Here is a 24,497-nt window from a genome sequence, read left to right as displayed (position 1 = left end):
TTTGAAACTCGCTGCCTTTCGACTCACGAGCTGGGCGGCGAGCGCGGAGCAACATTTGCATGGCGATGTTTCCCGTGGACGCTGGCTAGACCAAATACGTCCGACGGACGCAAGCCCTTGAAACCCATTTGAAACTCGCTGCCTTTCGGCTCACGAGCTGGGCGGCGAGCGCGGAGCCACATTTGCATGGCGAGGTTTCCCGTGGATGCTGGCTAGACCAGGTACGTCCGGCACGCAAGCCTTTGAAACCCATTTGAAACTCGCTGCCTTTCGGCTCACGAGCTTGGTGGCAAGCGCGGAGCCATATTGCGTGGCGAGGTTTTCCGTGGACACTGGCTAGACCAGATATGTCCGGCGGACGCAAGCCTTTGTAACCCATTTGAAACTCGCTGCCTTTCGGCTCACGAGCTGGGCGGCGAGCGCGGTGCCACATTTGTGTGGCCGGGTTTCCCGTGGGGCGTTGGCTGGACCGGATACGCCCGGTGGACGCAAGCCTTTGAAACCCATTTGTAACTCGCTGCCTTTCGGCTCATGAGCTGGGTGGCGAGCGCGGACTCGGGACTCAACTCGAGGACTCATGTAGAGCCTGCACGAGGAGTATCAGTCGACTTGTGGACTCGGGACTCAACTCGAGGACTCATGTAGAGCCTGCACGAGGAGTTACGTGAAGAGTCGGCACGAGGAGTATCAGTCGACTTGTGGACTCGGGACTCAACTCGAGGACTCATGTAGAGCCTGCACGAGGAGTTACGTGAAGAGTCGGCACGAGGAGTATCAGTCGACTCGCGGACTCGGGACTGAACTCGAGGACTCATGTAGAGCCTGCATGAGGAGTTACGAGAAGAGTCGGTACGAGGAGTAGCAGTCGACTCGCGGACTCGAAACTCAACTCGAGGACTCATGTAGAGCCTGCACGAGGAGTTACGTGAAGAGTCGGCACGAGGAGTATCAGTCGACTCGCGGACTCGAAACTCAACTCGAGGACTCATGTAGAGCCTTCATGAGGAGTTACGTGAAGAGTCGGCACGAGGAGTATCAGTCGACTCGCGGACTCGAAACTCAACTCGAGGACTCATGTAGAGCCTTGCACGAGGAGTTACGTGAAGAGTCGGCACGAGGAGTATCAGTCGACTCGTGGACTCGAACTCCACTTGAGGAATGAACTCATCTCGAGGAGACATGTATAGGGTGTTTTTCTCTTTGGGACCTCCGGCCTGACCATCGGCCCCTTGAGACTTTGCTACACTTTTGTTTTTGTTTGTTGTTTTGTTTTTTTTTTTTTTTGAGCGAGTGAGTTTTAGTTTCGTTGAGCATTGTTTCCCATTAGCCCCCCGAGTTTATTGTGTACTCGTAGAGGAGACTAGAAATTATAATGCAACAAGATAAAGGCTTCGAGGCGAAATGTAATCTAATTACCATGTCGAAATAGTCAAAAATTACATTCCCAGGCCATTGGCCTTATTGAAATTTGAAATTGTCTTTAAACCGAAAATAAAATGATACGACGAGAACGGGAGCGGGCTTCTACTGTAGTACCAGCTTCCGCAGCTTGATCGAGCTAGAGGATGGTGCTCACCATTTTTGCCTTCCCTTTCCCGTCCACGCCTTGGATGTAGCACATCCTCGCCATCGACAGGTCTCCCAACATGATGGCAATCCCCTTCTCAGTCGGGAACTTCATCATCAGGTGATAGGTGGACGTTATGGCCTTCAACCGGTTGAGAGTCGGGCGGCCGATGATGATGTTGTACGCTGAGGGCTGGTCCACAACTAGGAAGGATACGATGCGAGTGACCCTCTCCCCTGAGAAGCCGAAGAGCGGGGTCGAGATCGGGGTTGGTCTCATTCCGGATAGCTTCATCCTGTCCAGCGCCGACTTAAAAATTATATCGGCGGAGCTCCCGTTGTCGATGAGGATTCTCCGGACGAGGTTGTTGGCGACCGGGGCCGAGACGACTATCGCGTCGTTGTACGGGTGAAGAACATGGACTCGAATGGGGTCAGAGGAGGAGCCTCGTATGTGTGGTTGATGTAGTGCGTTATTTTCCCTTGGGAAACTTCACGCACGTACTTCTTCCTTTGCGTGGCCGAGTCTGCGTACTCCGGACCGCCCATGATCGAGCCCACAATGTGCAGTTGCGAGCTCTCTGGTTCTTCAATTGCCGCTCGGTCCGTGATGGTCACTGTCGTCGGACCTTTTTTTCCTTGCCGCGGGCGCCCTCCGTGTGCCGCGGCCGTCCCGATTGTTCTATGGACGTACTTTTCCGGCTTCCCATCCTGAATGAGGGCTTCGATCTGGCGCTTGAGCTGGTAACACTCGGACGTCGGGTGCCCATGGTATTGGTGGTACTCACAGAACTTGCTTCGTTCCCGCTTCGCAGGATCCTTCGTGAGTGGAGCGGGGCTTCCTAGTTCGTCGCGGTGCAAAGCTAGGATCCGCTCTCGCGAAGTGTTCAGAGGGGTGAATGCCGAGAACGTTCGGAAGCTATCGACGTGTGGGGGTCTAGGACCCGGGCGGGAGCGATCGCCAGGGGCCTGGCCTCCCTTGCTCCTCTTCTTTTGAGGGTCGGGACAATCTTCATCTTGACTGTCACGGCGGCGACTGTTCTGCCCCTCCGTCCCCCGGCCACCTCGGCCGTCGAGGTAGTCCTCGATTCCCATGTAGGTGCGGGCTCTTGACATAAGCTCCGCCATGTCTTGCGGGACCTTTCCAACAATAGACATGAGGAAGTCGCCCATGCGAGCTCCCTCGGTGATCACCGTGATGGCGTCCTTATCGTCGAACACTTCGACTTTGTGAGACTCCTCGGTAAAGCGAGCGAGGTATTGTCTCAAGGTCTCGTCTCTCCCTTGTCGGATAGACAAGAGGTAGGTCTTCGACTTCTTCTGTGCCACACGAGCAAGGAAAGCTCCTCGCAAAACCTGGAAGGACGAGATGCTCCCTGGTCTCAGACTCCGGAACCATTCAAATTCCGACCCTGTGAGAGTCAGGCTGAAGGCTTGACATAGGGTGGCGTCTGACTGTCCCTACATCGTCATCCATGTCTCGTAGTGTTGGATGTGGAAGTTCGGGTCCGTCCGCCCGTCGTAAGGGGGAATGGATGGGAGTTTGATGTTCCCCACTCAAGGCTGCGCGAGGATTTGAGCGGCGAAGGGAGAGTATGACTCCTCGATCCCTCCATGAGGCCTCTGCCTCCACGACTGTTGTCAATGGTGCCCACAAGAAGAGTTGTAGTGTGTATTTATGTACATTTGATGTCATATAGTCTTATGAAGACTCTTGCTTGTAATTGCTTATCCATTAATAAAAAGTTGAAACGTTCATTCAATCTTCCTTGTTTGATGCTTTATGATAAAACATTAGTCTTTAGTCCATAAACAAACTAAACAACTTACGAAGAGACAAATGTAGATTTGCATGAACAAACTCTTCGTAGTTTGCTTAAAACGATATATTCGCAATCTAAGGGTCAAAGGACTATTGACCTCAGTATGATTGTTAGAAGAATATATGATGTCTGGTTATGAGGCATTGAGAGTTGGAGACTCTATAGTTCTTCTAGGTATCTTCCGAAGGTACTGAATTGACCAGTTCACTTCTAGAGACAAGATAAGAACAAACCATTTAACCTCTTATGTCTCGAAGTCACTACGTATGAATTGCATCGTGCTTACCTTAATCCTAAAATGAGACATGTCATTTCACACCTTAGTATTCTCATTTGAGAAAGTCAGAGTTCGGACTCACTATGTTATTCCGAACAAGGCCTATTGGTGAAGTACTAAGTTGTGAGAATGTCATGAGTAACTTTGTGAAGTTCTCATAGATATTGAATTCATGTACAAGATTGCTGAAATGCAATGTATATCACCTCATGCTTAGTTCCTTGGAGTGTGAATAAATGAACTGGCCAGTGTACAAATTGAGTCTTGACTCTTTTGGATGAAACAATGTGACTTGTTAGCTCCTCGTCAATACATTGTTTCTAACTTATTCACAAGCGACAAAGGAGTTGAGGAAATAACAGCTAGAAGGGTAAAATGGTAATTTTGTAAATCCCGACTAGCTGATGATATTCATGAAGGGTAAACACAGATAATATTCAGTGGATCCGCTCATCATAATTAGGTTGAATTCTTGAGTAGAAAATAAATTCATTTGAACCGAGAGATTTTCAGTGTCAACTCTTTAGTGGAGTCAGTTGGCATTAAGCTAAACTTGGAAAAGGTTTGTGAACTTTTGAGTCCAAGTGTTTAGCTCAAGCTTTGTTCATTTGGATCCATGAGGTCACTGTCACAAATCATATCGAGTAGGAATAGTTAAACTAGAAGCTAAGTCAAAACAAGAACGAGACAAGTTTTACGAAAATTGTCAAAAGGGTAAATTTGTCTTTTTGGACATAGCATGAAATGAATGTCTATAAATTTTTTTACATGGTCATATGATGGCCTAGATCACATGGCCATGATGTGTTCATTGGGCCTTGTGGACGCTACTACAAATGTTGGATTACACAACGGAAATTCCACAACGGAACACAGTATCGTTGTGGAATCTATATGCTTCCACAACGGTACAGTCGTACCGTTGTGGAATGTCCAAGATTCAACAACGGGACACCGTACCGTTGTGGAATATCCAGGATTCCACAACGGTACCACAGTACCGTTGTGGAATCTTTATGATTCCACAACGGTACTGTAGTACCGTTGTGGAATTCTGGACATTCCACAACGGTACAGTGACCCGTTGTTGGATCTCGCCGCGGCCAAGGCTCAAACTCGCCGCGGCCAAACTTTTCCACAACGGTACACTGTACCGTTGTGGGAAAGGTATGAAGTCAGACATCTCGCCGCGGCGAAACTTATGAGTCGCCGCGGCGAATCGATTCCACAACGGGACAATAACCCGTTGTGGAAATTTTTTACGACATTTCGCCGCGGCGAAGGCTTAAACTCGCCGCGGCGAAATGTCGTAAAAAAATTTAGGGCTTCACTATAAAAGCCTCATTTCGATTTCTTTTTTCATTTTTTACACTTTCTCTCGCCTCAGACCTTCATTTCGGCCGATTCTGTGCCATTTCTCCTCCCAAACCAACCTTGAAACTTCGCCGCCATTTCGCCGCCGCCAAATCTCGCCGCCCTCCTCGCCGAAGCAAAATCTCGCCGTGCTCTTCTTTCTTTCTCTCGGTGTCGCCTCCCTTGCTCTCTCTCCCACCAAATTCTTTTATCAAGGTATGTTTTTATCTCAATTTCATATCAAAATCCTAATTTTTATGAATACTTTGTGTGATTTATAAACTAATTTATGATTTTGGTTGTAATTTATGATATTGGGGGTGTAGATTTGGCCGAAATTAGGGTTTTTTATTTTGGGTTTTTTGTTCTAATTTATGATTTTGGGTATAATGTTATTTTAGATTTAAAATGAGTTGTATTTTGATATTGTAGTTAAATTGAGGTCGGATTTGAGTTTGAATTTGTGTTTGTGATGAGTTTTATGTTTTATTTATTTGAATATAATGTGTTTTTATATGTATTTAGTGTTGAATTGAGTTTAATTTTGTGTTGAAGATGATTTATTGTTTGAAAATGTTGTTGAATTTGAGTTTGAAATCATTTGTTCAATTAGGTGAAAATGGGCCGTTCAAAGACAACCGCCGGTCACAAAGAAGCCGCCCCTAGCTCTTCTCGCCCCCCCACAAAAAAAATAAGAGGTCTCGTCAAGCCGAACCCGAACCCGTAGTGGATTATAATAGTCGGGTATTCACTAGCAAGGCCGCAGAAGAACGCTATGACATCCTCGTTCAACGAAGTTCGATCTTTGAACGAGGGTTGAAGGTGAGCTCAACCACGCCTATAGGGTCTCAAATCAACAATACCATCGAAGGTTTCTCTTGGAGAAAATTTTGTGCCACACCCGAGCACAAAGCAAACGTTACGCTCATGTACGAATTCTACGCGAACTTACCAGATCACGAGGATGATGTGGTGACGGTTCGTGGTGTAGACGTTGATTGTAGTGTCGGAGCCATCAACGCATTGCTAGGAACCCCGGACATCGAATTCGAGAATGAGGGTTATCGACAATGGTTGAGAAATCCTAATCTCGATGAAATGTTGAGTGTGTTGACTACTCCAGGAGAGAATTGGGTCATGGACAAAGGAGTTAGAAAGCTTTTCCGTAAATCACTGACGAGGTTAGACTTTTCTTCTTTTTTGCGCATATTATTTTATCTATTGTATGTTTTAAATAGAACGGTGTTTATTTTTTCTATTAATTGCATGTTTTAAATATAACGGTGTTTAATTTACAGGCTCGCAAAAACGTGGATTTATTTCATTTGCTCCCGTCTCTTTCCGATAAAGCACTTCACCCGTCTCGACGAGGAACATGTCCATCTTTTGTTTTGTATCATTCGTGGTAACACCATCAACGTCGGTCGATTCATCTACAATTGGATGAAGAGAATCGACTACAAGAATATCAAAAATGGGTTGCCGTATCCGTCAATCATCTACGGCTTGTGTCTGAATGCCGGTGTTGGAGGCGCAAAACACGACACAACCAAGAAGTGTGGGGCGCCTATTAATGACAAGACGATCGAGAGATACATTGTCAAAGAGCCGGAAGAGGAGGAAGAGGATGAAGAAGATGAGGATGAACTGTCACTCAACGAGCCACTGTTGTGTTTACAACCACCTCCGGGGTATGATCCCGCCACCCAAGAGTACATTGCTCGGTGTAGCCACTATCTCGTTGGCGGGTATCAACACACCCAAGATTACATGTACCAACAAGGACAATATGGCGCCGCGGCTTTCGAAAGATTGAACGAGATGATTGGTCGATGGGACATCAATCAGGAGAATCAATACCGGTTTCCTCCATATCCTCAATACACATACTATCAGGCGCAAGCACCGCAATGGCCACCGCATATGGCACCTCCTCAGTACCCGGGGCCACCACCACCACCACCACAACCACCTACGAATGACAACGACGACAACGAGTAAATTTTTTTATGTGTTTTTTGAAACCTTCTAAGTTTAATAATTGTTTTCATCTTTTTTTTATGTGTGTGAGACTTAAATATTTATGTCTTTATGTGTGTTTGATACTTGTTTCAGATTTTAATTTGTGTTTGAGACTCGTTATGGTATTGTATGAATTTATGTTTGAGACTTGTTATGGTATTGAATGGATGATTTGAGTATTTAAAATTTATGTATTGATTGTGTTTGATATTACTTCAGATTAAAAAGTAATAACTATAGATTCTCCCCGATGAAGAAGACATTAGCCGCGGCCACATGTTGTTTTGGCTGCGGCGAGTCATCTTCGCCGCGGCGTGTTTATAAATGGCCGCGGCGAATTGGGTTTCTAAAAAAACATAGACTCTGGAACTTATTTCGCCGCGGCCAGGTGTTCTATTTGCCGCGGCGAGACATCTTGGCCGCGGCGTGTTTTGTACATGGCCGCGGCGAAGTGGGTTCCTAAAAAAACATAGACTCTGGAACTTATTTCGCCGCGGCCAGGTGTTCTATTGGCCGCGGCGTGACATCTTGGCCGCGGCGTGTTTTGTACATGGCCGCGGCGAGACATCTTGGCCGCGGCGTGTTTTGTACATGGCCGCGGCGAAGTGGGTTCCTAAAAAAACATAGACTCTGGAACTTATTTCGCCGCGGCCAGGTGTTCTATTGGCCGCGGCGAGACATCTTGGCCGCGGCGTGTTTTGTACATGGCCGCGGCGAAGTGGGTTCCTAAAAAAACATAGACTCTGGAACTTATTTCGCCGCGGCCAGGTGTTCTATTGGCCGCGGCGAGACATCTTGGCCGCGGCGGGTTTTGTACATGGCCGCGGCGAAGTGGGTTCCTAAAAAAACAAAGTATCTGGAACTTATTTCGCCGCGGCCAGTTGGTCTATTGGCCGCAGCGTGTTTTCATCATGGCCGCGGCGAGTTATCATGGCCGCGGCGGAATATTAAGCCTTGACGTTTTATAGTCTTGGAAGCGGCCATATTAGTATTTATCAACAGGATATTAACAATAATTATATAAAGTATATATCATAAAATAAACTAAAATACATATTTTTTTTGTTTTCACACTAAAATATGATTGATATCCGAACGATGTAAATGAGAAACATCATCATCATCAAAATCTTCGATCTCTTCATCAACAAGTGGCAAGCCGGATGTGAATGGGGGGATATTAGACATGTTGTCGTCTTCATCTTCTTCAATATTTCTCGCTTTCATGTGAACCACTAATGACAAATCTGGATTGACGGGTTCTGGTACGTAAAACACTTGAGTTGCTTGTGAGGCCAAAATAAATGAATCATTCTCGTAACTTGTACGTCGAAAGTCGACAATTGTAACTCCGTCTTTATCAACTTTAACATGATTGTTGTCTGCCCATTTGCACTTAAACAAAGCTATTCGTAGCCCACAATAATCAAGTTCCCAAATGTCTTCAATGTACCCATAATAGTTCATAAAAGCTTTTTTTGGATTTTTATCCTTTGCCGAAGAAACGTGTAATGCTTCAGCAAGTAATGTAACACCACTATTTTGAACGGGATGCTTGTTGTCTCTTTCTTTGGTGTAAAAAGTAAAACCATTAACAGACCAAGCAGTGTACCTTGTAACCATTGACGAAGGACCGCCAGATATTTTACTCAACGTTTCTGAATGTCCTGATTCTTGAAATAATCGTTTTCCAAGCCACTTCTGAAACAAACGATTGTGCTCTTCTTGTAACCATTTTTCATTTTTAGCTCTTTTTGGATCATTTGCCCTCAATTCTTTCAAATGAATATCCACAAACGGCGTGACCTCGGAAACGTTATGCAAGACATGGAGACTGGCTTGCTCCCACTCTTTCCGGTTGACGATAGAATAAGTACCTATACATAACCACTCATATAAGTAGTGGTCCTCTCATGAATAAGTTAAATACACAAAAGAAAGTGTCAGAAAACATACCTGTAGATAAAGCTTTTGATTCATGACTTGTGTTCTTTGGCAACCCAATCGCATCTGCATTAGTTAAATACTCCGAACAAAATTCAACGGACTCCTCAGCTATATAGTTTTCTACTATGCTCCCTTCCGGTCTATTGTAGTTCTTCACATAACTCTTCAACACTTTCATGTAACGTTCGATTGGATACATCCAACGTAAAAATACGGGCCCACATAATTTCACTTCACGTACCAAGTGAACAGTTAAGTGAATCATGATGTCAAAAAACGAAGGTGGGAAAAACTTCTGTAGCATGCATAGAGTTTTTACCAACTCCGATTGCATGGAATCCAACCGAGTAGGATCAATAACCTTCGAGCAAATCGAGTTGAAGAATACACATATCTTGGATATTGCAAATCTCACATCGGGTGACAAAATTCCACGCAAGGCGAGAGGTAACATTTGTTGTAGAAGCACATGACAATCGTGAGTCTTCATTCCAATAAGTCTCAAATCTTTCATAGATACAAATCTCGTATAGTTTGAAGAATGACCATCGGGAACTTTGATAGACGCAAACCATTTACACAACTTCTTCTTCTCCTTCCGATCTAGAGTATACTTAGCCGCTGGAAATTTAGTTTTTTGTCCGACCTCCTCATCGGCGTGTAAAATACTTCTTATATTCAGCTCCTTGAGATCACTTCTAGATTTTATTCCGTCTTTCGATTTATGTGGATCATCAAGAAGAGTACCGATAACGGATTCGCAAACATTTATCTCGATATGCATAACATCCAGACAATTCCGAACGTAGTGCGTCTTCCAATACGGAAGGTCATAAAATATCGATTTCTTCTTCCAAGGATTCTCTTGAAACGACTCTTTAGTACTAGCACGACGCTTTCTTTTTCCAAGGACTTCATTGACGTTTTTTACCATCTCGTAGACATCTTCACCAGACAAAATTCGAGGAGGGAGCCGTTCTTCTGTGTTGCCATCAAATGCTTGTTTTAACCTTCTAAATGGGTGGTCTCTTGGTAAAAATCTTCTATGCCCGAGAAAAACAGTCTTCTTACTATGCTTCAACCGAATGGAAGATGTGTCTTTCATACAAATAGGACAACCAATCGAGCATTTCACAGAATATCCTGACAAATTTCCATAGGCCGGAAAGTCGTTAATAGTCCACAATAACATTGCCCGTAAGTTGAAAGAATCTCGACGATAAGCGTCTTTAACCTCATAGCCCTTATCCCATAACATCTTCAAATCATCAACAAGCGGTGCCAAATAAACATCGATATCATTACCTGGTTGACTCGGTCCTGATATCAGAAGCGTTAACATCAAGAACTTTCTCTTCATACAGAGTTTTGGAGGGAGATTGTAGTTCACCAATATAACCGGCCAAACACTGTATTTACTGCTCATCATGCTAAACGGGTTCATACCATCAGTTGCTAAACCAAGATGAAGATTTCGGGGATCAGCACTGAAATCCTTATACTCAAAATCAAAGGATTTCCATTGGGCAGCATCGGCAGGATGTCTGAGAACACCATCATTGACACGTTTTTCGGAGTGCCAAACCATGTTCTTCGCGTGTTTGGCACTATTAAACATTCGTCGGAAGCGTGGCATTGGAGGAATGTACCATAACGACTGTAATCATAAAAAAACAATAAGAAGCATACCATTATAGGCTATACATGTATTTGATAATCGAGTAGTGAAAACATACCTTAACTGGAACTCCTTTGACTCCGTCACGTGGCATTTTACCCTTCTTCCACCTCGACTCTTTGCAGATCGGACATTCATCTAGATTTTCATGCTCGTGTCTGTATAAAATACAATCATTCGGGCACGCATGGAACTTCTCGTACTTCATACCTAATGTGCCCAAAGTCTTCTTCGCCTCATACATACTTAAAGGAACTTTATTGTCTTTCGGAAAGGCTTCTTTAAGTGTTTCCAACAATTTTGTAAAGCTAGTGTTTGTCCAACCACCCGACGCCTTCAAATGAAACAACGTAACTAAAAACGACAACTTCGAAAAGCTTGTACACCCTTCGTATAATGGTGTCTCCGCATCAATCATCATCGACTCAAACAACTCCGGCCGGTCAACAAAATCGTCCTCCAAATCATTCATCATTCCGGGCATATCATCAACATCATTTTCAATATCATCAACGCTATTGTTTATCGTCGAACGAAAAACCTCACCATGATAGTACCATCTTTGATAGGAGGTCATTATTCCATACGCAAACAAATGGGTTCTAACAACATCAAGCGAAAAATGCCTATGATTTCCACATCGAACACAAGGGCAACGAATAGATTTCACGACGTCCATATTATCTCTAGCGAATTTACAAAACTCATCTACACCTTCTTGATATATCTCAGTTAATCTATTCTCCCACATCCATTTTTTCATCTTCAATGATAGAAAATCCTAGATTTTACAACAAATACCCATTCTAATTACCAAGTTATAAAAAACAAGTATATTCAAAGCAAGTAGGAGAATAACTTACAAGATTTGGACGTATAGTTGAGAGTGATAACCAAGAATGGCGCAGAACAGGTCAGAATTAGGTTTGGAGTGGGTTTCCGAATGAGGTTTTGAGATTAGAAAGTGAAAATGACGAGAAATTTTAATTTATAGATCCAGTGCGCGATGTTTCGCCGCGGCTAACACTATACCTAGCCGCGGCGAATAGATTCCACAATGGGACAATCGTCCCGTTGTGGAATACACTCGCCGCGGCGAAAGAAATACATTGCCGCGGCGAAATGAGTTCCAGTAAATCTGAGAACTGTTCGCCGCGGCTATACTATACTTTGGCTGCGGCCAGGTATACGTGGCCGCGGCGAACTGCATACGTGGCCGCGGCGAAATGAGTTCCAGGGGCTATGTAAATCTGTGAACTATTTCGCCGCGGCCACGTATAAAGATCGCCGCGGCGTGAATGTTTCGCCGCGGCTAAGTATCTACATGGCCGCGGCGAAATGAGTTCCAGGGGCTATGTAAATCTGTGAACTATGTCGCCGCGGCCACGTATGAAGATCGCCGCGGCCAGAATGTTTCGCCGCGGCGAATCAGATACGTGGCCGCGGCGAAATATTCCACAACGGGACGGTCATACCGTTGTGGAATGAACTCGCCGCGGCGACGTTGGACTTTGGCCGCGGCGAAATATCGCGGTCAGACCCTAAAACAGTTTTCCCACTCGATTTTTTTCAAAATTTTCAGAAATTTCATTTTTCTTCTTCTTCTCTCTTTCTCTCTGACCCACCCTCTTCTTCTCTCTTTCTCTCCGACCCACACCCACTACGTCGCCGTCGTCTCTCTCTCTCCTCTTCTTTCTCGGCCGCCGTCCCTCTCTCTTCTCTCTTCTTCCTCGGTCGCCGTCCCTCTCTCTCCTCTCTTCTTCCTCGGCCGCCGTCCCTCTCTCTCCTCTCTTCTTCCTCGGCCGCCGTCCCTCTCTCTCCTCTCTTCTTCCTCGGCCGCCGTCCCTCTCTCTCCTCTCTTCTTCCTCGGCCGCCGTCCTTCTCTCTCCTCTCTTCTCCACAAATTTCTAAGTCCACAAAACCTTGCCTCCGACCACAACCCTCCGACCAAAAGTCCCGACAACGTCATTGACGTTTTATCTCTCCACCACGCCTCCGTGCTCGTCATCTTCACTCCGGGTAAGTGTTTTTTCTATGTAATTTGTATTTTTATGTTGAAATTAGGTTATGGGTAAGTGTTTTTTTTATGTAATTTGTATTTTTATGTTGAAATTAGGTTAGAATTGTGTATTTGTGTTTAAGTTATATAGAAATTGAATATGGAATTTGATATTTATGTAGAAAATTAGTGTGGAATCGAATTTCGATTTGAGTTTATATTGAAATTGGTTTGAATTGAAATTGAATTTAAGTTTGAGTTTGTGTTGGAATTGGTTTGAATTGAGTTTATGTTGAATTTTGTTTTTTCATAGATTATGTCTAATACTTCCACTAGTACCGTTAGCGGTAAACGGAGATCCACCAATATCGATGGTCCCGGGAAAAGAAGAAATACTCTTATGCCCAAGATTAATAAGGTTAAAACTCTTGGTAAAAAGATAAACGTCAAATTTAATGATAGAGATGAACCATTGGATAAGGAGGGTGATGAGTTATCGAGTTATTTTGGCGTGTTAGCTAGAGAACACGTTCCAATTTCGATGATCGATTGGAGACTAAAAGAGCATAAACAGCTAAAAGAAAGGATTTGGAACGAAATATGTGAAGCATTTACGGTCCCTATCGAACTTAAGAATAATTTTCTTATGAGAGTTGGAGAAGCGGCGAGGTTATTCCGTCACGAGCTATACAACGATCTAGTCAAAGACAACCTCAATGATCCAAGCGTCTTGAAGAGGCCGGAATACGTTTTAAAACGCTATGGAAATATCACCGAAGAAGATTGGATAAAATTTGTTGAGTATAGACGTTCCGATATGTTCAAAAAATCATCGGACAATGGGAAAGAAATAGCGAGGAAGAACGTGTACAAATCTAGAACCGGCCGAAATGGATATCGAAAACTTGATCAACAAAAGGTTAGATTTACATGTTTTATTTTGTTGTCCATGTTTCATAATATTTATTAATTAATTTGTGGTATTGCTTGATAATAGTACGAGGAAACGGGTGAATGGCCTACAAAAGAGGTATTATGGGTTGAGTCGAGAATGAAGGGAAAATCATCTCAAGAAGTTACGGATGAGTCTATGGAAAGTGTCTTGCAATCTAAGGAACATCCCGGTCGTGTTCGTGGGCAATCTAAATACTCGTCCTGTTGCAATTCCGTATCTCGTCGGTCAAACTCGAGTGACGAGGTAACTAAGTTACGTCGAGAAATGTGTGAGTTAAAATCTTTCATTATGAAAGCCTTAACTCAAAATGGTTTGAGCCTCAAAGATGCTAATGACGAGTTGCCTAGTGTCCTACGTCCCACAAATGAAGAGGAAAATATTGGTGTTGATGAAGAGATGCCTAAGGGTGATGATGTAGAGATGGCTAAGGGCGGTGATGAAGACATGGCTAAAGATGGTGATGAAGACAAGGCTAATGAAGTAACGTCTTTAGGTAATTTTTAATTTTTTAATATAAGTAAAAAAGTCAAATATTTTTATATATATTTTTTAATAACATTAGTGAATTTATTAGATAAACAATCTCAACATGAAGTTGCCGACAAACCCGATAGTGTTCGAGCAAGTTGCTCAATGAATCCAACCACGCCGGTGACACCGTGTTCGGATGAAAGCATAGAATGCATTCTCCTCCTTGATGATTTCATGAATGGAGGCACGATTCATGTAGCAAACGGGCGAGCGTACATGAATGCCGAACACGTTCATTTTTCATCTTTGGAGGATGTAAACGTTCGAGTGAGCATTGCGACGGCTTTGATTAAGAAAGCTTTTTTGCCGATTCCCACCGATGAAGCCAAGACTATTGAAGAAGCCGTAGGGGGCTTCGTTAAGTGGCCAAAGAGATTAATAGAAACTGAAATTGCAAAAGAGAGTCGCGGCTCGGTGGTCACACAAGTGTTGAAGGTCGGTGGTGGTAGTGAACCTAGCGCCGATGACGATAAGAAGATTTCATATACGTTGATTAATCCAAAGTTTCGATTGCTCGCCCAACATGCCAACCGAGTAATGTTACCGAAAGGGGATGCAATCAATGTCAAAGTTTGTGCAAGTATCGCCGTAGAGCGTATTCCGGTGATGTTTGACGATGTTAAAGAATTCCTTACATACGAGGAAATAGGCGCGTCATGCATAACGGTTTACATGGGGTAAATATTTCTTTTATATTCTTTTTCTTATATCAATATACAATATTTCATTTTATTAACTAATCCAATAATTGTTTTTCGTAGTTATCTACAATCCATATTAGACAAAAATAAGCGGAGTGAAGTAATGTGTTTTGTTGAAGCGGGTTTGAGTTGCTACCTCCAAACCAACAACGATGAGGCCCATTTATCCGAACGCGTCAAGCAAATCGGTAAAATAGTACGAAATTGCAAACCAAAACAACTAGTTTTGATGCCGTACAATTTAAATGAACATTGGATGCTTGTTGTCTTCGATCTTTGGAAAGATCAAGCGATGTTCTTCGATCCGTTGAAAAATAAAATCCCATTGGATTTAAGGATGTTGATAAAAAAGGTAAATTAATTACATGTTATTTGAAATATTTCATTTCCACTAATGCTTCTTTTCTAATTTGTTTTTTTTTTGGCGTATAAGGATTTTTTCGGATTTCAAGCTTCACAATCAAGAAGCCCGAAGTAACGGTCAATCAACCTTAATCACAAATGCCTCGGCTCCCAAACAAATCGGAAACACGGAATGCGGGTATTATGTTTTAAGTTATATGCGTGATATTGTTGGAGTTGGTATAGATAAATTACAAATGAAGAAGTCATATACACCGGATAACTTAGAGAGAGTTCGAGAAGAGTGGGTGTTATACGTACAAACTTTTATAGAATGTGAATATTAGTTTGATTTTGGATATAGATATTTATTTTTGGATTTTTTGGATATATATTTGGTTTTGGATGTTATGTATATATTTTGGATGTTATGGATGTATTTGGATTTTTTGGATATATATTTGGTTTTGGATATATTTAATTTTCAGGTTTTTAATTGGAAAACAAAAAAATAGCTCTCAGGTACAATTTGGCCGCGACGTGTAATCATTACGCCACGGCAAAGTTTCATGGGAATTCATCTCGCCGCAGCCAAAGGTATTCCTTGCCGCGGCGAGAATTTTTAAAAAAACAAAATTTTTGTTCCCCGCGGCCATGTATGTCATTGGCCGCGGCGAACTATTCCACAACGGTATGTCTGTACCGTTGTGGAAGATCACGCCGCGGCGAGTACGTACCGTTGCCGCGGCGAGAAACGGAAATCAACATAATTCTTGTTCACCGCGGCCATGTATGTCATTGGCCGCGGCGAACTATTCCACAACGGTACGTCTGTACTGTTGTGGAAGATCACGCCGCGGCAAAGTCAATACGTGGCCGCGGCGAGTGTTAAAAAAAATTGATTCATTTTTCACAACGGGACCGTCCCGTTGTGGAAACGTGGAGGTTTCCACAATGGTACTGTACCGTTGTGGAATCCCTAAGATTCCACAACGGTACGAGTACCGTTGTGGAATCATTACACAGCGGAGGATTCCACAACGGTACAGAACCGTTGTGGAATCCACTGTTTGTAGTAGTGGGATTAATTTCATTTCATAGAATTTTACTTGAAAATTCTCAATGGGCTTTTCTTATGTTGTCATGAACAAGTAAAGAAAAATCTAGAAAGTCTTTCTAGAAGCCCTTTGGCCGTCCAACCCAAGAGAATGGGAGACTAATTTCGTGCAGCCCCGTAGAGAAAAAGAGAGTTTATTTTGTGCATTGATGTATGAAGATACTTGCCAAAAGAAAAAAGAGGAAACAAATTTCCTTTAGAAGGAAAGTGCATTTTCGGCCAACTAAGAGAGAAAGCAAATGAGGAAACAAATCCAAAGGCTTCTAGAAGCTCATTTGGACGTGCAAGAGGTATGAGGAAACAACCTTTTGAAGGTAATCCTCCTCCTATAAATATCCCACCTCATTCCTCTCATTTCATTCATTCCACATAAGTTAGAGATTGAGAGTCTCTCTCTCTAGAACTTGTTGCCACCCCTCTCCTCTCTCTCTCTAGTCAATTTCCTTTTATTGTTTTGGCACCTAGGTCCTCATTTGACCTAGAGTTTAACTCTGTAACTTCAAGACTCGTTCTTAAGTCGTAGTGTTTAAAAGTGCCCACTCACTAATTCCTTTTATTTCGAGTGATTTAGTGATAGAAACTATCGTGGTTGCTCGAGGTGCCGAGGAAAGAATGAGAGACGTGCTGCGAGGAGACGAGCGTTGCAAACTTTCCAAAAGCTTCTCAAAGTTCAAGCTTCAAGAAAGGTTAGTAAACTTCTTAGCTCATAATAGTTTTTATTTATATGTACTTTCTCTTTGTCTAGGTTAGTAAAAACTGTTTTACTTGTAAAAGAAAATTTTTAAAATTCCGCCGCTTACCGAAGCGTTAATTATTTTCTTAAACCCTAGATCGATTCCAACAAATGGTATCAGAGCTATGGTCAAAGATATGCATGTACATGTTTTTAAAATTATGAGCTTGAAAATCGTTTTCGAAAGTTTACTAATTTTGTGACAAGTTAGAATTGTAATCTTAGATTTTTTTTTAATTTAATGCTCTTGTCTTTAAATTAAAAAGCATGTTGATTTTCTATGAGTTTGGGATGTTTTTAAAACACATTAGAATCAGTTCTAAAAGTTTTTAATTTTTTATATTGAAAAACGTGTTTTAAAGGTTTGAGAAATTTCGAGTAAAATTTTGTGACTAGTTTTGATATCTTGCTAGTTTCTTATTTTTACTTGAATCGTTTTGTGCTTGTTGTTATTTCTTTTATTCTATGTTATTACCCTGATAATAAAACACAAATAAAAGCTTTAACAACCTTCATAAAACGTTCCGTTACACTCGATTCTTTTTCGCACCTAAAAAGGACCAAGCTTTAATTTATTTCTTTTTCTTCGAGCTGGAGTAAACCCGCATTAAAAGTGGCATAACTCTCTGCTCAGAAATCTAAATTTAATGATTCTTGAATCAAATTAAAGCTCTGTCTGTCCTCTGTCCAATCCCACCGGTTTCGGCTCAAAAGGACATCGGAGCCGCCAGATATGGCGATTTTACTCCGAGGTGCGCGGCTGTCTGAAACTCCAGTTTTTTTAGAAATCCGGATTTTCAAACCCCACTACCATGAGTTATAGAACTCTAATGAGAAAATTTTCTTGAGCAAAAATGTTTTTCATATGATTATAAACATGATGTGTAAGATTAAAATGTTTTGATTTTTGAAAGTTTAATTGAAATTGAGTTTTTACAAAATTAGTTTGAATTTTGAAAAACCGTTTTCACTTTCAAACTTGAAAATATTTTGTCATCCAAATCAAATAAATTTTCAAAATGTTTTCAAAAATATATCTATATCACATATGTTCAAAATCTATATGCTCTTGAAAATTTGAGTGGGAGGTCTCCTTGTAGACAAGCCGAAAAATAAAAAGATGTGTAATCTCAAACTTCAAGTGTTCGAGTGAGTTGAAGTTCACACTTCCCTCACGCACTTTCCCGAAATAGAAAATAGGAAAAGATCGAGTATGTACCTTGTGCCTTTATGCACTAATACTGCTCTGAACATGTCGATCTAGGATTCTCTTCTAGTTGTCCGCTCTGTCGCTCTCTAACTAGGAAATCTATTTCCGAACTTATAAGAGTCGATGAACCAACTCCAAAAACTAAGTGGGAGGGTTATACTTGTTGTTTGTAACCCACGATCCCCAACACTAATGAAAAGTGCAAGTGTCGCCGGACTAAGAGTCACCCTCGTGGCCCTCTCTTAAATGAGAGTACTCAAGGGCGCTTTGCTCTGATCATTGCTCAATGAGCTACGTCCGAGAGTGAGACGATGATGGCAAGGCCTCCCCTTGGGGGATTGTTTTTCAAAGTTGATCTTTTGGACTAAGTGGTTGGTTGCACACTTAGGCTCAATCCCTAGTAATCCTCCCTCGAGGCCCTGCGAAAGGATGTGAGTGATCAAACCAATTTACAAGGTGGCTAGTCAAAATAGATGTATTGACATCTTGGCTTAGCATTAATGATGTGTCATTTACTTATAAAAGGAGATTTTTTGCGGCCTTCTCTTGAGGGAGTAAATTATCGTTTGGTTTATAACACCTTTGGATTTTATAAAAGTCTTAATAAAACTTAAATCCTAAACCAAAGACTAATCATAAACTTGTTTCAACTTATATACGCAATATGTCTCTCAACCATCTCTCAATCTTTCTTTCCTCGATCAAACTCGAAAACGAAAACTACGTAGATTCGAAACGTAACCTCGACATAATACCTACCGTTAACAAGCACAAATGGTACTCACCACCCCGTGTCCTCCTCTGACGAATGATGATTCAACTCAAGAGGACAATGACGCCTTAGCGGCCTGGCTTCGATCCGATAAGATTGTGAGGTGCTATATCTTGGCATCTATGAACAATGTGCTGAAAGAGCAACATCGTGACATCGAGACTGCCGCTGACATGCTCACCAATCTCCATGAGATGTTTGGAGGGCAAAGGCGTCAAACAAGGCAACAAGCAGTCCGACAGTTTATAAACTGTCGCATGAAGGCTAGGACTCCTGTTGGAGACTTTATGATATTGATCATTAGTCATCTGAGTCAAATGGAAATCCTAGGATCTGAGATTGATGGGAAGAATGTCATAGATACGATCTTAGAAACTCTCCCCGCATCTCTTGATACCTCCAATATGAACTACTCCATTAACAAGCTAGTGTACACTGTTACCAAGCTTATGGAGGAACTTCACACTGCTGTAGGTCTCACTAAGAGAAAGAGGAATCAAGGAGAGGCACATGCTACTGAGTACAACGCCTCCGCCTCTAGAACTGAGAAGGGACCTTACAAGGCCGATAAAAAGAACTGTCCCGCCTATCTCAAAGCAAAGGAACATAGTATTGTACTAGTTACCGGAGCATGCTTAGTAGCTGATAATGTATCAACGTGGATTCTTGACTCCGCTTCTACTAACCATATTTGTTGTTCCTTGAATGGTTTCAAGAAAACCAAAAGCTTAGAGGAAGGCGAGTTCAGTTTCAAATGGGGTGATGGGAGCCTGGTGTCTGCAAAGGCTGTGGGATCCGTGACGCTGTCTTTTGAAGACCGCACTTTAAACTTGAATAATGTTTATTTTGTTCCTACCTTTGGGAAGAACTTAATATCTGTTGCTCGTCTTCGTGAGCAAGATTATCGTTTAAAGTTCATTAAGAATGGAATTCGTATTTCGTTTCCTGATAATTCTTTTGTCACTGATGCATGTATGAAGAATGCTCTTTTCTACATCTATCCCACTCAACCTTCTCTTTTAGACACCGAAATAGATAATGATCTAATTAGGGAGCCAAAGAGGATCAAACTTTCTGAATCCTCCGATCTAACAAAATCAACATACCTATGGCACTTAAGACTTGGTCATATCACTCTGGATAGGATTAAGAGACTTGTGAGGGATGGTCCACTCCAAGCCTCTGCAATAGGTTCACTACCTACTTGTGAATCCTACACAGAAGGAAAAATGACTGAGCGACCTTTCTCCGATAAAGGTCGAAGAGCCACTGACTTGCTGGAACTAATACATTCTGATGTATGTGGTCCGCTCAGCCAACAGGCACGTGGGGGATACGAATACTTCGTTACCTTCACCGATGATTACTCGCGATATGGTTTTGTCTATTTGCTCAAACACAAATCCGAGACCTTTAACGTATTTAAGGTCTTTAGGGCTTTAGTGGAAAAGCAAACTGGCAAAGTGATCAAAACACTTCGATCTGATCGAGGTGGTGAGTATATGTCTGGAGAGTTCGATGACTTTCTTAAAGAAGAAGGAATCGCTTCTCAACTTACCGCACCTGGCACACCTCAACAAAACGGAGTGTCAGAGAGAAGGAACCGAACTCTTATGGAGATGGTTAGATCAATGATGAGTTACTCATCACTCCCTCTTTCCTTTTGGGGATATGCCCTCAAAACAGCCGCTTACATTCTGAACCAAGTTTCGTCCAAGACGGTTCCTGGTACTCCCTATGAACGATGGACTGGCCGTAAAGTAAGTTTGGGCCACATCCGAATTTGGGGTTGCCCTGCACACGTGCTAAGGCAAAAGACTAGCAAGTTGGCTAGTAGGTCAGAATTGTGCTTGTTTGTGGGATATCCAAAGGAAACCAAGGGTTTTACCTTCAATAGTCCCGAGGACGATAAGACTTTCGTTAGCACGAATGCTCGTTTCCTTGAGGAGGACTTTATGAAGGATGCAAAACCTAGAAGCAAAATTGTGCTTGAAGAAAAGTTGGGTGAGGAAGCTTCTACCTCATCTGTAAGAACTGTTCTTACCCCAACTGAAACACAACCTAACTCATCAGAATCTCGTCAAGTAGTACTTAGACGTAGTGGGAGGGCTACTCAAAAGTCGGACAGGTACATGTCTTATGGAGACTCTCATGTAGCCGTCTCTGACATGGATGATCCTATTTCCTATAGCCAAGCGATGGCTTGTTTTGAATCAAACATTTGGCTTGACGCCATGAAAGTTGAAATGCACTCGATGTATGTCAAAAAAGTCTGGAAACTTGTAGACCTTCCTGAAGGGATTAAACCCGTAGGGTGTAAGTGCATATACAAGAAGAAAAGTGGTCCTGATGGGAACGTCGAGACGTTCAAAGCACGACTTGTGGCGAAAGGTTATACCCAACAAGAAGGGATTGACTATGAAGAAACCTTCTCGCCAGTCGCGATGCTAAAATCCATCCACATACTCCTATCCATAGCTGTAGCTCTCGACTATGAGATCTGGCAAATGGATGTCAAGACAGCTTTCCTGAATGGCAATCTTGACGAGCGCATTTACATGGCTCAACCAGACGGTTTCGTGGAAGAAGGTCAAGAGACCAAGGTTTGTGAGTTGCTTGAGTCCATTTATGGACTAAAGCAAGCATCTAGGTCATGGAATATTAGATTCGATGAAACTGTAAAGAGCTTCGGCTTTGAACAGTCAATAGATGAGCCTTGTGTTTACAAGTTAATACACGAAGGCAAAGTTGTGTTTCTGGTACTATATGTCGATGATATACTACTCATTGGTAATGACGTGGGTAAGTTATCTGAGGTTAAGGTCTGGCTGGCAAAGCAATTCGATATGAAGGATCTAGGAGAAGCCGCGTACATTCTGGGAATCCAAATCTTTTGAGATAGGAAAAACCGGACCATGTCGCTCTCTCAAGCATCTTATATTGATAAGGTAATGAATCGCTTCTCGATGCATGACTCCAAGAAGAGCCAAACACCCTTTAGGCATGGAGTTTCACTCTCTAAGGACCAGTCTCCCAAGACTGCACAAGAGATTAAAGACATGAGGAAAATTCCTTACGCCTCTGCCGTAGAAAGCCTCATGTACGCTATGCTTTGCACTAGACCTGACATCTGTTTCGCCGTTGGCGTAGTTAGCCGTTTCCAATCCAACCCTGGACCCGAGCACTGGATTGCTGTTAAGCATGTTCTTAAGTATCTTCGAAGAACTAGGAACTTGATGCTTACATACTCAAGTACTGACCTGACTATGACGGGATATACCGACTCCGATTTTCAAGCGGATAAGGATTCCAGGAAATCCACTTCGGGATCTGTGTTCATCCTTAATGGTGGAGCTGTTGTGTGGAGGAGTGTTAAGCAATCTTGCATTGCTGACTCCACAATGGAAGCAAAATATGTGGCTGCTTGTGAAGCATCCAAAGAGGCTGTATGGCTTAGAAAATTCCTTAAGTATTTGGAAATTGTTCCAAACGTCGACAAGCCCATGACCCTTTATTGTGATAATAGTGGGGCTGTCGCTAACTCAAAGGAACCTCGAAGCCATAAGCACTCTAAGCATATTGAGAGCAAATACCATTTGATTCGAGAGATCACGCAGCGCGGAGACGTGGAGGTGAAGTAGATCTCTGGCAGATCCATTCACCAAGGCCCTAGCGAACAAGGTCTTCGACCAACATCGAGAGGGATTAGGCATGAACGACTACACACATCTTCTTTGAGTCAAGTGGGAGTTTGTTGTCAATGGTGCCCACAAGAAGAGTTGTAGTGTGTATTTATGTACATTTGATGTCATATAGTCTTATGAAGACTCTTGCTTGTAATTGCTTATCCATTAATAAAAAGTTGAAACGTTCATTCAATCTTCCTTGTTTGATGCTTTATGATAAAACATTAGTCTTTAGTCCATAAACAAACTAAACAACTTACGAAGAGACAAATGTAGATTTTCATGAACAAACTCTTCGTAGTTTGCTTAAAACGATATATTCGCAATCTAAGGGTCAAAGGACTATTGACCTCAATATGATTGTTAGAAGAATATATGATGTCTGGTTATGAGGCATTGAGAGTTGGAGACTCTATAGTTCTTCTAGGTATCTTCCGAAGGTACTGAATTGACCAGTTCATTTCACACCTTAGTATTCTCATTTGAGAAAGTCAGAGTTCGGACTCACTATGTGATTCCGAACAAGGCCTATTGGTGAAGTACTAAGTTGTGAGAATGTCATGAGTAACTTTGTGAAGTTCTCATAGATATGGAATTCATTGTTGGAATCGATCTAGGGTTTAAGAAAAAGTTTAACGCTTCGTTAAGCGGCGGAATTTTAAAAATTTTCTTTTTAAGTAAAACTAGTTTTTACTAACCTAGACAAGAGCATGTGCATGTAAATAAAAACTAATATGAGCTATTAAAGTTACTAACCTTTCTTGAAGCTTGAACTTTGAAGAAGCTTGTGGAAAGTTTGCAACGCTCGTCTCCCCTCGCAGCACGTCTCTCTTTCTTTCCTCGGCACCTCGAGCAACCACGAAAGTTTCTATCACTAAATCACTCGAAAAGAAGGAATCAGTGAGTGGGCACTTTTAAACACTACGACTTAAGAACGAGTCTCGAAGTCGCAGAGCTAAACACTAGGTCGAGTGAGGACCTAGGTGCCAAGACAAAAAAAATTGAAAATAAACTAGAGAGAGAGAGAGAGGATTTCGGCCACAAGTTCTAGAGAGAGAGTCTCTCAAATCTCTTAAACTTGGATGAATGAATTGTGAGGAAATGAGGCTCCTATTTATAGGAGAGGTCTCACCTTCAATAAGGTAGTTTCCTCTTCTATAGAATATCACATATTCATGAGCAAAATAACCCTTATTTCCCATTCCTCTTAGGCGCCCAAGGCAGCCTTCTAGAAGGCTAGGATTTGTTTCCTTTTTTGTTCCTTGGCTTGCCTATTAGCCTCTTGGCCGAAATTCCCATTGCATGTGTGGGAAATTTGTTTCCTCTTTTTCTTTTGGCAAGTATCTAAATACATTTATGCACAAAATATTCTCTCTTGGTTGGGTATGTTGGGCGCCCAAGGCCTTCTAGAAAAGGCTTCTAGAAGCTTTTCCATTTGTTCATGACAACATGAAAAAGGCCCAATAAGAATTTTCAATAAAATTCTTATGAAATGAAATTAATTCACAAGGCCCAATGATCAAGTCATGGCCGAGTGAAACATGTCATAAAATGACCTTGTCAAAAAATTTATTGACATTCATTTCTTCCTTTGTCTCAAAAGACAAAAATACCCTTTTAACTATTTTCGTTCTTGTTTTGGCTTAGCTTCCAGTTTAACTATTCCTATCGATGTGATTCGTGACAGTGACCTCATGGACCCAAATGAACAAAGCTTTAGCTAAACACTTGGACTCAAAAGTTCACAAACCTTTTCCAAGTTTAGCTTAATGCCAGCTGACTCCA

General features: G+C 42.3%; 1 protein-coding gene across 1 annotated transcript in view; it reads left to right on the top strand.

Moving 5' to 3' along the window:
- The first annotated feature begins 5,835 nt into the window (after positions 1-5,835).
- The window catches only part of LOC149402517 (uncharacterized), a 98,095-nt gene continuing 79,433 nt past the window's right edge, over positions 5,836-24,497 (top strand). Inside the window, exons 1-3 of the mRNA XM_089608414.1 lie at positions 5,836-6,200; positions 6,318-6,710; positions 7,261-7,268. Coding sequence (XP_089464540.1) covers positions 5,947-6,200; positions 6,318-6,710; positions 7,261-7,268 — 655 coding nt within the window. The 5' untranslated portion in view covers positions 5,836-5,946. The remainder of the gene's footprint in view (positions 6,201-6,317; positions 6,711-7,260; positions 7,269-24,497) is intronic.

The sequence above is a fragment of the Urtica dioica genome, chromosome 3 (genome assembly GCF_054948205.1).
Source record: "Urtica dioica subsp. dioica isolate 48M chromosome 3, U.dioica_male_clone48M_v1_H2, whole genome shotgun sequence".
Lineage (NCBI taxonomy): Eukaryota > Viridiplantae > Streptophyta > Magnoliopsida > Rosales > Urticaceae > Urtica > Urtica dioica.
This window is presented reverse-complemented; position numbering and strand designations above follow the sequence as displayed.